Source organism: Coffea eugenioides, chromosome 4 (genome assembly GCF_003713205.1).
Source record: "Coffea eugenioides isolate CCC68of chromosome 4, Ceug_1.0, whole genome shotgun sequence".
Classification (NCBI taxonomy): domain Eukaryota; kingdom Viridiplantae; phylum Streptophyta; class Magnoliopsida; order Gentianales; family Rubiaceae; genus Coffea; species Coffea eugenioides.
Window position 1 is genome coordinate 5,328,173 of NC_040038.1, and position 15,376 is coordinate 5,343,548.

A 15,376-nucleotide genomic window follows, 5' to 3' on the forward strand; every position below is an offset into this window, starting at 1 on the left:
ATTTAGGTTACATCCTACTAACATTTTCCCTATGAATTTCCTAAATGCTCCTCTTTGTTATACCTAACCTGCTTGCCATTGCCAGCTCTAGACTTTAGCCATCGTTTTGGTTCTAAATTGGTACATGGAAAGTTACAACAAAGTGTTGCAATGAAAACGTCTTAGAATAACTTAATTGTACTCGATTTTTGAACAATTCAAAGACTCAGAATTATACAAGTCAATCAAATATCTCGAGACTCAATCAACGAATACGTGAGCTTCCCGTGGGTAACTCGGCTGAGACTGGTAGTCTGTAGTTACAGTAAGATCTCAGGTTTGATCCCTACGTGCTATCATTACTGGATATCTTTGAAGCGAGCTCTGTTTAACCTGAGGTAATTAGTCTGGATAATTTCGGGATATTCTTCAGATCCGAAAAAAAAAATCAACGAATACGTAAAGTTTTATTGAACTTTTTTTTATAGTATTATAAGAATTTTTATCTTTTTTATATCATAGAATAATAATAATAATTCAATTTTAATTCTAGATTAATCTTATATATATGGTCAAAACTTAAACTTGATTGATATATAAAATTAAAAAATTAATTTTATATATAATAACAATATATACACTAACAAAATTTAATTGTAGAATTAATCTTATATACACCCACCCAGCTCAAATTGAATTATCCAAATTTTTTTTGTCAAGAATTAAGCTTGATTAGGTTAGGAGTCAGGACACACCTTAGCCCAACCCGCCTACACTGCATCATTGCAAGCCCTCAGTTCGGAAATTTCTTGGAGTACCCAAATTGCCCCCCAAACCCCCAAAACGAAATTTTCAATTTCCAGAACCCTCCGCTTCTTTTCCACTCTACACGCTCTCCCCTCTCCCTCGCTGAAGTCTAGGGTTTTTCTCCACTCTTCGATTTTCAGACTCAACAATGGCCGCTCCGGCAGCAGTCGCCTCCGCCCCACGCGCATCCTCATCAAAGACCGATACTTTCGTCGACAACAAGCGAAAAGACGACATCCGAATGGCTAACATCTCCGCCGCCCAATCTGTGGCTGATGCTGTTCGCACAAGCTTAGGCCCCAAGGGCATGGATAAAATGATCTCCACAGCCAACGGCGAAGTAATTATTACCAATGACGGCGCCACCATTCTTAACAAAATGGAAGTCCTTCAACCCGCCGCTAAGTTCCTCGTCGAGCTTTCCAAATCTCAAGATATCGTGGCCGGTGATGGTACTACTACCGTTGTCGTTATTGCAGGAGCACTGTTAAGATCCTGTCTCTCCCTCCTCACATCCGGCATTCACCCAACGATCATCTCCGATGCCCTACATAAAGCTTCAGTGAAAGCTGTTGAGGTCCTCACAGCGATGGCTGTTCCAGTTGAGCTCTCGGACAGCGAATCGCTCGTGAAGTCAGCGAGCACGGCATTGAATTCGAAGGTAGTTTCGCAATATTCCACCCTCTTAGCTCCTTTAGCTGTTGATGCTGTGCTTTCTGTTGTGGACCCTGCTAAACCTGATTTAGTTGATTTGAGGGATATCAAAATTGTCAAGAAACTAGGGGGTACGGTTGATGATACTGAATTGGTGAAAGGCCTAGTTTTTGATAAGAAGGTTAGTCATGCTGCTGGCGGGCCGACTAGAGTTGAAAATGCTAAGATTGCTGTAATACAGTTTCAGATTTCGCCTCCCAAAACTGATATTGAGCAAAGTATTGTGGTCTCAGATTATACCCAGATGGATAGGATTTTGAAGGAAGAGAGGAATTATATTCTGGGGATGATTAAGAAGATTAAGGCAACTGGATGTAATGTCTTGTTGATTCAGAAGAGTATTTTGAGGGATGCAGTGACAGACTTGTCATTGCATTATTTGGCTAAGGCAAAGATTTTGGTGATCAAGGATGTGGAGAGGGATGAGATTGAGTTTATCACCAAGACGTTGAATTGTCTGCCAATGGCTAATATTGAACATTTCAAGGCAGAGAAGTTGGGCTTTGCAGAATTGGTGGAGGAGGTCTCACTTGGAGATGGTGGGAAGCTTGTTAAAATTACGGGGATTAAGGATATGGGAAGAACTACCAGTGTGCTAGTTCGTGGATCAAATCAGTTGGTCATTGATGAGGCTGAGAGGAGCTTGCATGATGCCCTGTGTGTGGTTAGGTGCTTGGTGAACAAGAAGTTTTTGATTGCTGGTGGCGGGGCACCTGAGATTGAACTATCAAGACAGTTGGGTGCTTGGGCAAAGGTATTGCAGGGAATGGAGGGTTACTGTGTGAGATCATTTGCTGAGGCTCTTGAGGTGATTCCTTATACATTGGCTGAAAATGCTGGGTTGAATCCGATTGCTATTGTTACTGAACTGAGGAATAGGCATGCACAGGGTGAAATTAATGCTGGTATCAATGTGAGGAAAGGTCAGATAACTAACATCTTGGAGGAGAATGTGGTACAGCCACTGTTGGTGAGCACTAGTGCAATTACCTTGGCGACAGAGTGTGTGCGGATGATTTTGAAGATTGATGACATTGTTACCGTAAGGTAGAGCTGAACAGACAGTGAATGTGGTCCATGAGAAAGCTGTCTGTGTTTTGGTTACTTCTGCTGATAGTACTAGTGGTTTCATTACTTTTTTTATTTTATGTCTAAAAAGGGATTTTGGGGTCATTTTTGTCAGCTATTGTTGAATCTGACCTCTTTGTTGCTTTAATGATCCTCATGGTTACTGTTTATTATTGTATGCTTAGGATGTATGTTTTTCTTTCATTGGCTGGATGAATTGCTCAAATACAAGCTTGGTGGAATCATTTCAGATTTCATTCTCTTGTTAATTTTACTTTCTTCGACATGATTAATGATTATGACATGGTTGTTTTTCAACTTTTACATGGATACACAAAATTTGTATGTTGTAATGTATTTGTATACAAGTAAGGTATGTGTTACGAGAAGTAGGCTATTTTCTGCAAATGCTACTTGTATGTTATTGTTGTTTACGCAAATGACATAGAGTAAGAGCTGAAATATTTTGTTAGTTTCTTCTTAGATAGGTGGAGTTGGGAATAGGATCTTCTAGCCCAGTCATTTGGAATGTTTCTCCTGATTGTCAGATGCTATGGCTTTCAGATTAGTCAGTGAAAGTAGGTACAATTTTTCAAAATTTTGTTTCTAAGTGAAACATTTAAGATCTTTGAAACTTCCACTTGTAAGCATATGTTACATGGAGGCAGGAGGGTGCTTGAGATCTGTTCTTGAAATATATTTTAATTAACATTGTAGAGGCAGAAGTTAGTTAAATTATCTGAAGACTACTTGGTATAGCATATCATCTTGTAATCTGTGTATATGAATGAACATATACACTTTTGACCAAATTTGGATTTCGATCATCATGGTTTATTTTCATGGTGTCATTGCCTGGAAATGAGACTTTGTTAGGTTAGTGTATTGTATGTGTTTCTATGTATGTATGAGGGCAATCTCTGTAATCAGGGGTGTAATTTCACTTCTGCAGGATGTTCACATCTAAGGGTACAACTTTATTAGCCTTTTTATCTGATTGACGTGTTTAGAAGCAAAAGTTATTATAATTTGTTTCAGGAGTCAGTCTTACGAAATTGTTCACATGATTTCTTTCAAAGATATTTTGTTTTCTTCAGCTGCATCAATATTGAAATAAGTGTCAAGATGGTATTTTCAAGTTATAGTGTTGTACTTGTCTACTGTCTAGGATCGATGATTGGGAGCACTCTAGATAGTTTGTATATGACCCAGAGCAAGAGTTGTGTCTAGTTTTTGCGGCGGTTTCCCAACTGTAGTTGCTAGATTACTGCAAAATTTTGGTGATATTGATGGTCTGGGGCTAGACCTACAGCTTAAAGGTTGACATAGCCTTTTCTTTCAAAATTTTTGCCACCCTTTTATATACCTCAATATATGACATACGTATTCCTTGACGGATCTGAAATGTATTAATGCTACTGGGACTTGGATATCTGTTATCATCTGTACCAGTAAAAAGTTTGACCAAGATCCTTTTTCTCCCCTTCCTTGAATGTGTTTGCATAAAGCTTAGAAGCACCTTACCATCTGTAAGTCGGTGGATTCTCTTGACCTATCTGAATAAGAATTCTGAACTATGATCAAGTGATGAGACTAACATGGCTTCGGCTATTCGACCGGTGGTAATGGGCGTTATGTGATTGTTGCTATCCGTCGTCCAAAGAAAAATGAAAATTAAAAGAAGCCCACTTGGACTCGAAATTGGATTCTGAGGTCTGATACGGTCTGTTGGCGACTTAGCGGCTAGCGCATGCTATTGATGGAACAAGTGTTTAGAGATTTGGTTTAGGGACTGTTGACTGATATATTATTTCATTAATTATCATACAAAGATATTTGTGTTTGTATGTTCATGCATCGAACAGAGGACAATCAACCATTTCAATTATTTCGGGTTAAGCTAGCATATACTAAACTGTTAGACATCCTTTTTGAAGAATTCGTCAGATTTTTCTTTCATATTTTCCACATTTTTAAACGTCTCCCTTTTGATTTATTGTTATAATTATTGGACTTATATTGGAGCTGTAGACCTCACACTCGATAACTGAAATGAAGCCAAATATGAAGCTAGTTTGATTATTAAAATTAATGATCCATGCATGAATTTAGTTCTTGTAAGGTTTCGCAATGAAACTGCCATTCTATTTTTCATAAGAAAATAATCACTTGAACAAACCCTGTTCTCTGTCATCATGTTAGTTCCTGGTGTTTAGTGTTGCCGGGTAGTTTAAGGATTTGATTGTTGGTCATTGAGAGGAAGAACGAGATTAATGGCTGGAGTAACCTCCTCAGAGGAGGAGTTGGCCATCACGTCTTATGGAGTGGGAGGTTAAGGGTTTAAAGTTTATTTTCCATCAAAAAGTTGTCACTTAATGTGGTTTCTTTAAAATTCATACAGGTATTTAATACATCCGTATGGTTCGATAGTAGTTCAGTCTCCGTCGATTTTTCGCGGTCCTGTTGGATCACTCCTCTAGTATAGGTTAAAGTATGACTAGTAGTAGGAGTAATTGTAGACGGTGACAATAGACAAAAAAAAAAAAAAAAAGTAACCATGAAAACAAGAACGATCAACCTTCAGACAAATAGTAAACTATGTACAAATCCAATCCAATCACATTCAACTTTAAAATAATTGAAATTTCTTTAATTCAAGAAGGTACAAATACAGATGTCTTCTGCAAGACATCAAGGAATAAGTAAATTTTGCTAGTATATATTTCGAGAACGAATTTTACTTCAGTAGCTTGATTTATACAGGGCAAACCAGCTAAATCAGACAATTTAATTGCAGTCTTCAGTCAGTGGGATATCTCTCAATTTTCGAAGACAAAGGGGAATACGAGAACACAATGATCGCCTTAAGCTCTGTTCATTGCACTTGCACGCTTAACCAAGTCAGGTTGATCATTTTGAAAATTATTATTACTAATTCGGTAGGTCAAAGAATCCACTGAGAGTTACATGTTGAGATGCTGCTACTTTTTCACTGACCATATGGATATTTCCTTCCAATATCATGATCAATAATATTCACGTCCAGCAGCATCCTTTGGTTATTGTAAACCTCTATGGAGTCGATATCCTATGGAATGTCAGATTGAGCAACGGGATTTTTGGATTTATTGCTGTCATCAAGAAGATGTTTTGTCAATGTCTCGTTAGCATCTTTGTTTTCTTGTTTCTTCTCTTCAGTTTTCCCCCACAATACTAAGTACAGTCCAACGACAATAAGAGCTGCTCCAACAATCCTGCAGAGAAGTCGAAAAAAGTAAAGAATTTGGAGATACAGAAGGAGTTTGTAGAATCTGGAGATACATATTGGAATGCAGAAGTTGCATTTTGTTTTCCTTTTCGCAAAGTCTTTGACGTACCCTCCGGTGTAAAACTGATTCCCAAGAATCACATATGCCATAAGAGCTACTAATACTGTTTGAACTGGTTGGAAGATGGCTACGAAGACTGGACCTCCTTTTTGAATACACCAAGTTTGAAGAGAGATCACGATCCCCGAAGACACAATTCCCTAAAGTAACAAGTATAGGAGGTTAATTAGGTTGTATGATTGATGAAGGTTTTACATCAAGCTCCTAGGATGGAGAACAGTGAGTATGAAACAGTACTTAAGTCATTTGATTTGAAACATTACAGCATAAAGGATAGTGAAAATCTCCTCCCCTGACTGGATTTGCCAGTGATTGGGATCCCTTTCTGCAAAAGCTGCTATGATCAGAAATTGGATCAATCCGAAGAAGCATGTAAATGAGATCAGTGACAACTTTGCTGGATACTTCTTAACAATTGGAGCCTGAAAAACAGTTCAAGTAGCAATTAATAAGGCTAGATGCTGATGACATAGAATGTCAGACTCTTTTTTTTTTTTTTTACGAAAAAGCTTGGGTGGGTTTGACTTCGGTCACTACCACGGGTCAGTGCATGCCTATAAGTCGCTTATAGAAATTTTTATAGATAGCCCACCAACATAATTCTCATATCGATAACGAGATTCGAACACATGACCTTTTTATGAATAAGTGGCCCGTCCTTACGAACTGAGCCAACTTGTGTTGGCATCAAACTAAATTTCTACAACTAAGGATGTTCCTCCAATTCAGGATTGAGCAACCATATTGTTCACTGATTTATCTTAAGCTGACAAAATGACTAGTAATGATCATTTGACTGTGAAATCTTAATATCTAATGCCTCTTCAACAATCAGTAGCATTCTAGTAAGGTATTCCCATGATTAGATAAAAGACTTTCCCGTGATTCAAATTCATCCGCGTTTGAATTCTCTCAATACGTCGATTTATGTGACATAGTGTTCAAGTGTATCAACAGCAAGCACATGATTGTAAGTGTAACATTAGTATGAACTGCAGAATGAAGCAATTTATTGAGTTTTAGGCACACCTGAACCACCATCCAGCCAGCCCAAGATAAGCAGTGGCCGAGAAGGCAGACACAGCCCCATGTCCAATTCTGCTTTTTCATTGAAGAGAAAAGCATGTCCTCTTCTAACGATTTGCTTTCCGGGCTGTGGTGGAGAAGGGGAGGACCTTTGTAAAGGGTTATGATTGTAGCACCACTTACACTTGCTATGGTCCCCAGAATCTTAGCTAAACCATCCCTCCTCGCAACATTAACTTGCTCGAGTCTGAATGGAGATCCAATTTGTTAGAATTTGTATTTTGAAACTCTGTGCACTCAGAGAACATGAAAAGTAATCTTGCTTACCCCAGAGCAGATGCCATGACAAATGTAATCGCTGGAACTGAATTTTGCATAGCGGAAGCAAAGGTTGGAGATGCATAGTACAAACCTAGGATATAAAATCCTTGGTTTGCTGTGATCCTGAAGGAGAAACGTCAAATGATCAAAGACTCAAGAAAGCCACAAATCGACTTTAGTTGCACTTTGCTTGATACTTCACATTAGTGTAATACTTACCCCACTAATGCTAGGAGGAAAAACTCAACCAGCAAGGAGAAAGTAAGAGGTGGTCTATCTTTCCTGTGAAAGGGAAACAGAAAGAACAGTTATGAGCAACCTGGAACAAGAAAAATCGAACTATCAAGTGAACTCTCTTTTCAAAAAGAGATATCAAATGACAAACTGTGTTAGGACGCTTGAAGTCTCACTTTTCCATAAAATAAGCAAAGGGTCCTAGTAGAAGCAAGGCAATGATATTCCTATAAACTGGGTATACAATTTTGCTGACACCAATATTAAGTGCAACTCTAGAGACAATGTGAAATCCTGCAAAGCACAGCTGCAAAATGAGCAGTGCAATAAGCAGCTTCATTTTCTCAGATGAAGGGCTTCCTTGTCCCATATCTTCTTTTCTCTTTTGTTTCTGTATAGGGTGTTAAATCGTAAAGTACTGCGAGGACAAACGGACTAGTGCTAGATATATACATGCATGATGGAGGCTAAACGTACAGCCTCACTATCATATGCTGATTAATCATTTAGAGTTATTATAAGATGTAAATGGTATCCAAATAATGCACAATGTGCATTGATTGTAGGGATACATATTTAAATGTATGTTTCTATTATGGCTTGCACATAATCTTTTGATTATGGAGATTTTGCTTTATCTAAATCTCATTGGATTATTGACTGAAAACTGAACTTTGTTAAGGAGACAATGAAGAGGTGGAACGTGTTGGCAAGTTAGTTGAAGACTTGAATGGGGAGCCTGACCTTTTAATACATTGACCATAACTCCATTTTTATTTTCTTTCATTTATTGTGAGCTTGACAAAGTTAATCGAAACTGAAACAGTTTAGGTCTTCGAGCTTAGTAAGTAAAAATGCAAAATAGTTTACTTTGTACCGCATAAATGAGTTGATTTTATAGAATCAGTCATACATGATTAAAAAGACCAAGTGACAGCACATATAATTTTATTTCACTGAATTTAGCTGCAAATGATTAAATATGAGGATGAGAACTTAATTGATGTCAATTTGTCTATTTTACGGTGGTTAGTAGCTAGTACTTGTTAATTGGTTGATGACCGGAAAAATCAAGATGAAAGAATCCTTCCTTTTTCAATTTGGCAACTGCAACTTTGTAAAACGGTGGATAGATACTCGGATCAGTTGGCAAAGACCCCATAAGAGAACAAGAATTAATGCATGTAACTGCATTTAGACGTCCAATTTTAAGGCTACGCTTTTTAACGTAAGATATATTCTGCTTGGGAACAAATACATCGTATCTTTAAAATGTTAGAACCTCTGTACATAAAATATGTGTTCTGCTGCTTCTGCAGGGGGTGGCTCCCCCAAAGCCACGACTAGACTGACAACCCATGTTGTGCAAATCATTGAATTTTCCAAACAGGTTCGATGTTTATTCAGTTGTTTTGTGGATCATCATGAACCAGACAAAAGTTCATATGGTGGGACTGTGCCCAAGGGAGAATATTCTTCTTGTTTCCACATTGCAGTCTTGCCAAAACCCCCGAATTTAACGAGGATTGCTTTTCTGCTTTTGTTTTACCTTGGAAGCCTTTGAAAGAGGATTCATGAATAAGGTTAAAAAAATCTCTTTCTGCGCTCGATTGGGATCTCTCCTTATCATCTTGATGTGAAGCGAACAACTTGATGGAAAAGTTTGGTTTTGGTGGATTCAGTACAGCAATACAATTGCCTCGGCTCTGCTTCAAATCAGAACTAACATGCACAGCCATTTAGCATCACCGACAAGTGACAACCCATCTGCTTCTTTTTCTTTTGTATTCTTGCCTGTATATCTGAGTATTTTTGCATTATTTTACCTCATTATTCCCATGCTCGTCACCGTGGAAGTCCTTGTTTTGCTACTCTTTTGCACATCTTGCATCCAAAGGAAACTAAATGCAAGCAGAATACGGGTGAAAAAAACGTAACAGTAAACTTGAAATTGTAGTACAAAACTCTATCTCACAGGCAAAGTTTTCCCCTTCTCAATGGAATGGCACATTAAACAGAAAGATATCGTACAACCATGCTTACAGTACAAGATCAAGGAAAAAACAGAAAAAAGCTATGTTGTCAAACTGAGCTGAGCAAAGAGGACAGAACTACTCCTCTACAAGTAGCACCTCAGTTGCACATTTCTAACAGTTATAGCTAGCTAATTTTTCCTAAAAACGATAACAATTGCAGTGCAATTGTCTTTGCACCGGCGCTCACGGACTGCTTCACGAACTAGGTGGCGGCTCACCACTGCAACAGGTAAACCATCCTGCCAGAAGAGTACAAAGGTTGAACACGCTGCAATCCTAAAGCCTTCAAATTCTCTCACATGTATAAACTTTTAAAGAAATATATTCCACACTATATATTTTACAATAATTCAGAAATCAAAATGTGTGTTCAGATAGGAGATTATTTGGGATGTTTTTAGAATAGGTAGTGTAATACTTTTTGTGATGTGAAAGGTGGTTGGGAAGATAAAGAGGTGACCGAAAAACACAGTTGTCACGCAACCAAAAATTTTTTCCAAACACACAACTCTTAACACCTTATGAACTATCTTCATAGTTTATGTGCATTGAGCAGGAAAGAGTCTAGACTATTCACATGAGCAGGGATACAACGTTGGGAAACGGGGAAAGAGCAACTGAAGAATTAACTACTGCCAGATGGCAACTTTTATAACAGCTCACATCCTTGTCACAGATAGATACAACTCTAAGTGCACCACTAATTGGACATTTAATCGTAATGAAATGCTCGTTAGCCAAAAGCTCATCGGTAGTACATTATATTGATAACACAGGTAAGCAGCAATGATACAAGTTCAAGGCAGAACAAATAAAACCAATATGTACAAGTTTCAAACCTGTAACAACTTGCGGACAAATTCAACAGCATCACTAGGTCCAAATACCTAATGATAGAAAATAGTATCAATAATGTATGCCATTAATTTGAACCAGGAACCTGGAGGAACTGATAAAGGAAAGTTTCTAATACACATACTCCCCACAAGCCATCACATCCAAGAATGATGAAGTGGTCTCTCTCTGTAAGGTCAAATGAATGAATATCAGGGGTTGCAACCACACCAACCTGCATGGTAAGGCAACTAAATATCATAAGTGCCAACAACCTACATAAAACAAAAAAAAGATACACCTTGTAATCCTTCAACATCACAGTTATCCAAAACAAAAATCACCTAATCACAGAAACTCCACCTGGATTTAACCACCATTTAACAGGAATTTAAAAGAAAAAAAAGAGTAAAAAAGAAAAGATGCACAAACACACACACACACACACAGAGGACTCAAAATTGCACGTCCCATGGCAAAGAGAAGTGATAAAACAAAAACAGGAAAACTCCCTTCCTCATTCATCAAGAAATCCCCCATTAATAACTTAATTGAAAACATGCTTATGTTTGCCAACCTTTCCACTACTTCCTGGCAATCAAATTACCAGCACAACAAAAGTTAATAGCCCCAGAGAAACGCTTCAATCTTTGGAACAACAGAATCTTAAAATATCAAGTTTTGATGAGTTCAAACATGCAGAACATATGGACAAAAAGAAGGCTTGCATATAGAAAATATAATATCAACTTCCTTGATATGAATGCACTTTTGAAGGCAAGAAACAGAACAGATCAAATGTAGGTGCAAAAGAAAGTTGTCCAGGAGGCAAGCAGTAGCAGTAAAAACCTTCTTGAATTGCCGATCTCCAAAAGCTCTAGAAACTTCAAGTCGCCCTTGTAGACGTCCATTTGAACTTACAGTACCGCCAGCCTAAAGAGCATGGATATTCATGAGGAGAAACTTTCGATATTCACAATGTTGATATGATCTGGGTTAATCCAAGAGGCCAAAATAATTTTAAAAAATTTAAAAAAAAAACTCAAGCATAGGTGATCCAACTCTTCTAGGATACCATCTACTTGACCCAGCAAATGCAGCTTTTGATGACTTGAAGCCATCTAAAACCGTCAGTTTCTCCTAGCATCAACATTAACTATTTTGGCAAAGCTCATTCAAATTATGGAATTTGCCAACACATGCATTCAGTTTTACTAATTTTATTTAGCAAATTAACCAAAAAGATAAAAGCACAATACCCTGTTGAACTGAAGTTCTAAGAAAGTTCCAAATACTACAACTACCCAACAACTCACCATATCATTTTTCTTGTTTTTTTTTTTGTTGGGGGGGGGGGGGGGGATTTAACAAATATACCTTTTGGATGCGTGCTCGTTCTTGTGGGTATATGGCTTTATGTTCCCTGGTCAACACAATGGCCTTTAATGAGTCTGTAGTTGTAGAGTTGTGTTGCGATCCATCCACAACAGTTGATCGGGCTATCACTGCCTTTGCATCGCCAATATTAGCAACAAACACCTACAAATATTTTGTGCTGTTATAGAATTGCAGCTGATAGGGGGGAAAAAGGATCAACATCTTTTAATCCAGGGGTGGGGGGAGATTAAAACTGGAGAAGGGGAAACAAAATTCTTTTTTTTTTTTTATCTCTGGCTTCATAAATCTTTCCATGTGCTAATTTACAAATTACTTTTAAGCATTAATGTGCCATCTTAGTTTCTTTTTTCTCATATGAAACTGTCCCTTATATTTCCTCTTCCTGCCAGGTAAATCTTCAAACAAAAAGAAAATGTAAAAGTTCTTAAAGAAGTTAAAGAAAATCAAAGTAATAAAGTACTTTAAAGAAAGTTTACAAGCCTAGAAGATCTCTGGTCTATTGTATATGGAAAGTACCATGGATCACTGCATACACAAACAGGATGGAAAAGGGCAGAGAATAAGTCTAAGAACATTCACATAGAATCAAAGAGTTTCCAATTTCCAAAGTGACATCTAGGTAAAAGCTCTTGATGGGGTACATCCCCCAACTACTGACTTGATTTGACACAGTTAACAGAGACGATAAAGACATACTGTTTGGCCTAAGACCCAAACGCATACGGCTGTAGCACCATCTTGCCATCCTCCTGTCAAGCGTGTATAATACCACATCAAATGCAGCTTAATCACTGGTAGCAGTTTATCTAGTGAATTTGCAATGGCATGAAAACTATGCAAGGCATATAAAAGGATTCAAAAAAGGAACATAATTTAGTAACTAAAAGCACACATAGGATGTAAAAATGTTGGCACCACATGATCTCAATCTCATATTTCAAGGATGCAAAATGTAAATGTAATAATCCGTAATAAAGCACAAGAAAAATGGGATAATGAATCAAAAGATGATTCAACATCCCAAATGGATGTAGCACCAAGGCTATCCCAACCAAGAAGCTGGAAACTGTGACCATGCGAATTACAAAGAATTTTCCATAAATGCATTATAAGTCCAAGTGGAAAGTGAACATCAACAATGCATCAAATGTCACACCAAATCAATTAAGCCCTTAGTAATCCTCAATCCTGAAATAATGTTACTGGGTTGCTGTATCCAAGTACAAGTTGGTAATCATAGTTGCAGCAGTACCCTCTTCTCCTCAATTCATAAAATGCTTAGTCTACAGAGATCACAGAGTCCGTAGGTGAGAAGATAATTAACAGGATTACCTGCAGTGCTTTCTTGAAGAAGAGACTCGTCAGTTTTTCGAAACCCTGTCTCCCAGAAAAGCAAAAAGCCAGAAAGCAATAATTTAATATGTGCAATGTAGTCTAAAGAACTGGCAAATTTTTAACTTGGACATTCAACAAAGGTCCTGAAACAGGAAAAGAAAGAAAAGCCCACCTTCAAGTATTGCTTTCTTCGCAGCTTTAACATCCAACTGTAACGTTCAACCAAAAAGGAAGAAACAAAAAACCAATTATCAACCAAGACAGCATATTATCAAACAAAGAAAACCAAAAACTAAAGGAAGGACTAAGTAAGGTGAACATATATAAGACCAAAGCAAAACAGACCAACTCACGTGGTAAGCCAGCTGAAAGAACATTTCTATGTAAATTCTTCTTCGCATATTCCGCCGCTAGTCGACCTCCATGTCCATCATATATCGCAAAATGGGCACACCTACCAATTTTTTAGATTTCACAGAAAGAAGAAGAAAGATTCAATCTTTAAAAACAGGGAAGAAACAACACTTACGCATTATCAAAAAAGACCCAAGAACAAGAATAAAAACCTTAGTTTCCCAGGAAAATCCAAGCTGGCATCCTGAAGAACAACCCAAGCATCTTCCATAGTATGCCTCGAACCTTTATCTTCAGCTGCATCAGCTTCTACAGCAAAAGACAACCTCCTTTCTTCAACATTCTTGTCTTTATGTTCATTCTCCTGTGATGAATCAGCGTTTTCGTTACTACTAACATTGTTACTATTATTATTGGCCTCCGAAGTCTGTTTCTCTTCTGCTAAAGTTCTGGGCTTTTTCGAGGCTGAGACTAACTCGGGTAACTCGGCTTCACGTTTGCTATTCACATCAGGGCTGGTTGTCGTTTTTGAATCGTCCACCATTTCTGATTGTATACGAGCAAAGAGCGGGGACAGCTTTGAAGAAAGTATAAACCCTAACTTTTGTGGTAGAAGAAGGAGATAATGACGTCAGGACTCGGAAGTGACAGAGAAGTGAGATTTGAGAAGAAGTACCACAATGGATCAACTTCGCGGGACAGGTCAACTAACTTTTTAGTTTTTATACTACACTCCCCTCGAATTCCCTTTTCTCCGCGATAAAGGTCACAGAAAAGGAAGTAATAACTTTTTGATTCCTCAATTTGTTTGAAGACTCATTAATACACTCAGTTTGCCATATTGTTCATGTTTTCATCAGATCTTTTATCATATTTAGCCCATGATTAACAGCTAAGACTAAATAAATCGTCTTATTTTTGGAATTTTTGTGATAATTTAGATTAAAAAAAGATGGTCATTAAGTCAATTAACATTATAAAATTTTTTATTAATCAAAATCAGCATTGAGTTGAAAATCGATAATTTTCTCTTACATTTATTGAAGGGCAATGTAACAATCTAGATGAGAAGTGAACTATAGAATTATATGAAATGTAAACCCTCCTATTTCATTTAAAATGCCCTCATGTATCTTTTCTTCAACCCTTAATTTCAAATCTATCTGTCAAAACTAATAGCTCCTATCTCTTTTCTTCCCCCTATAATTTTCTATCTTTTAATCTTTGTCAAATGGCCTAATCTGATTTACAACTAAAACATGTATGTTAATTTTTATTTGTACCCACAATGTACAAGTACATTTTTGTGCATTGTGTGAATACACTTATTTTTAATCCACTTTGGTCAAGTACATGAAAAACAATATTGTTTTGGGACATGATAGTAATTTTAGCATATCAACTCAAGCTATAGTTGCTTACCATCTTGAGTTTAAAAGGTTCAAAAATTTCAATGGACTCAACCTCAATCAAATATAAGTCCAAATGGAGCCACATGAATACTCGAATAATTTGTAAGTTTGACTTGTATAAGTCCAATCAAATATAAGTTCAATTAGAGTTACATGAGTATTTGACTTGTATATTTTTTAAAATTTTATAACGTGTTATTATTAAGCTATATACAAAATAAAGTATATATATTCAGCTTATTTTGTACAAAGTGATGTTAAGGTCAAGTTCAAGTGCTCCAATAATTTGTAAGTTTGATAATTCAAATATTTAATTCGACTATTAACCAAAAAAAAAAGAAAGAAGAAAACAATAAACTCAACTTTTAGCATGGATAAAATTTTGTGGGGTAAAAGTGGAAATCCTTGAAAACTATAGGGACGCAAAGTGGTAAGGGTCCGCCTAGATAATACTAACAAAAAAGGGGTT

The 15,376-nt window shown here is 37.2% G+C and overlaps 3 protein-coding genes across 3 annotated transcripts; 1 reads left to right on the top strand and 2 right to left on the bottom strand.

The window, feature by feature from the left end:
• The first annotated feature begins 837 nt into the window (after positions 1 to 837).
• On the top strand, positions 838 to 2,886 carry LOC113767617 (T-complex protein 1 subunit delta). Its single transcript, XM_027311769.1, has one exon. It carries the CDS (start codon positions 935 to 937, stop codon positions 2,549 to 2,551), a length of 1,617 nt encoding a protein of 538 aa, XP_027167570.1. The 5' UTR covers positions 838 to 934; the 3' UTR covers positions 2,552 to 2,886.
• A 2,460-nt stretch (positions 2,887 to 5,346) lies between these two features.
• On the bottom strand, positions 5,347 to 9,277 carry LOC113767970 (WAT1-related protein At3g18200). The gene is made up of 9 exons (XM_027312177.1): positions 9,088 to 9,277; positions 8,016 to 8,032; positions 7,715 to 7,929; positions 7,524 to 7,586; positions 7,311 to 7,427; positions 6,987 to 7,230; positions 6,221 to 6,379; positions 5,946 to 6,097; positions 5,347 to 5,822 (listed from the first exon to the last, which is right to left on the bottom strand). Exons 1-9 carry the CDS (start codon positions 9,275 to 9,277, stop codon positions 5,657 to 5,659), a joined length of 1,323 nt encoding a protein of 440 aa, XP_027167978.1. The 3' UTR covers positions 5,347 to 5,656.
• Positions 9,278 to 9,507: 230 nt separating this feature from the next.
• On the bottom strand, positions 9,508 to 14,153 carry LOC113767567 (probable protein phosphatase 2C 8). Its single transcript, XM_027311705.1, has 10 exons — positions 13,708 to 14,153; positions 13,487 to 13,595; positions 13,314 to 13,350; positions 13,139 to 13,183; positions 12,503 to 12,555; positions 11,786 to 11,947; positions 11,258 to 11,341; positions 10,554 to 10,643; positions 10,414 to 10,461; positions 9,508 to 9,813 (listed from the first exon to the last, which is right to left on the bottom strand). Exons 1-10 carry the CDS (start codon positions 14,037 to 14,039, stop codon positions 9,703 to 9,705), a joined length of 1,071 nt encoding a protein of 356 aa, XP_027167506.1. The 5' UTR covers positions 14,040 to 14,153; the 3' UTR covers positions 9,508 to 9,702.
• Positions 14,154 to 15,376: the final 1,223 nt, after the last annotated feature.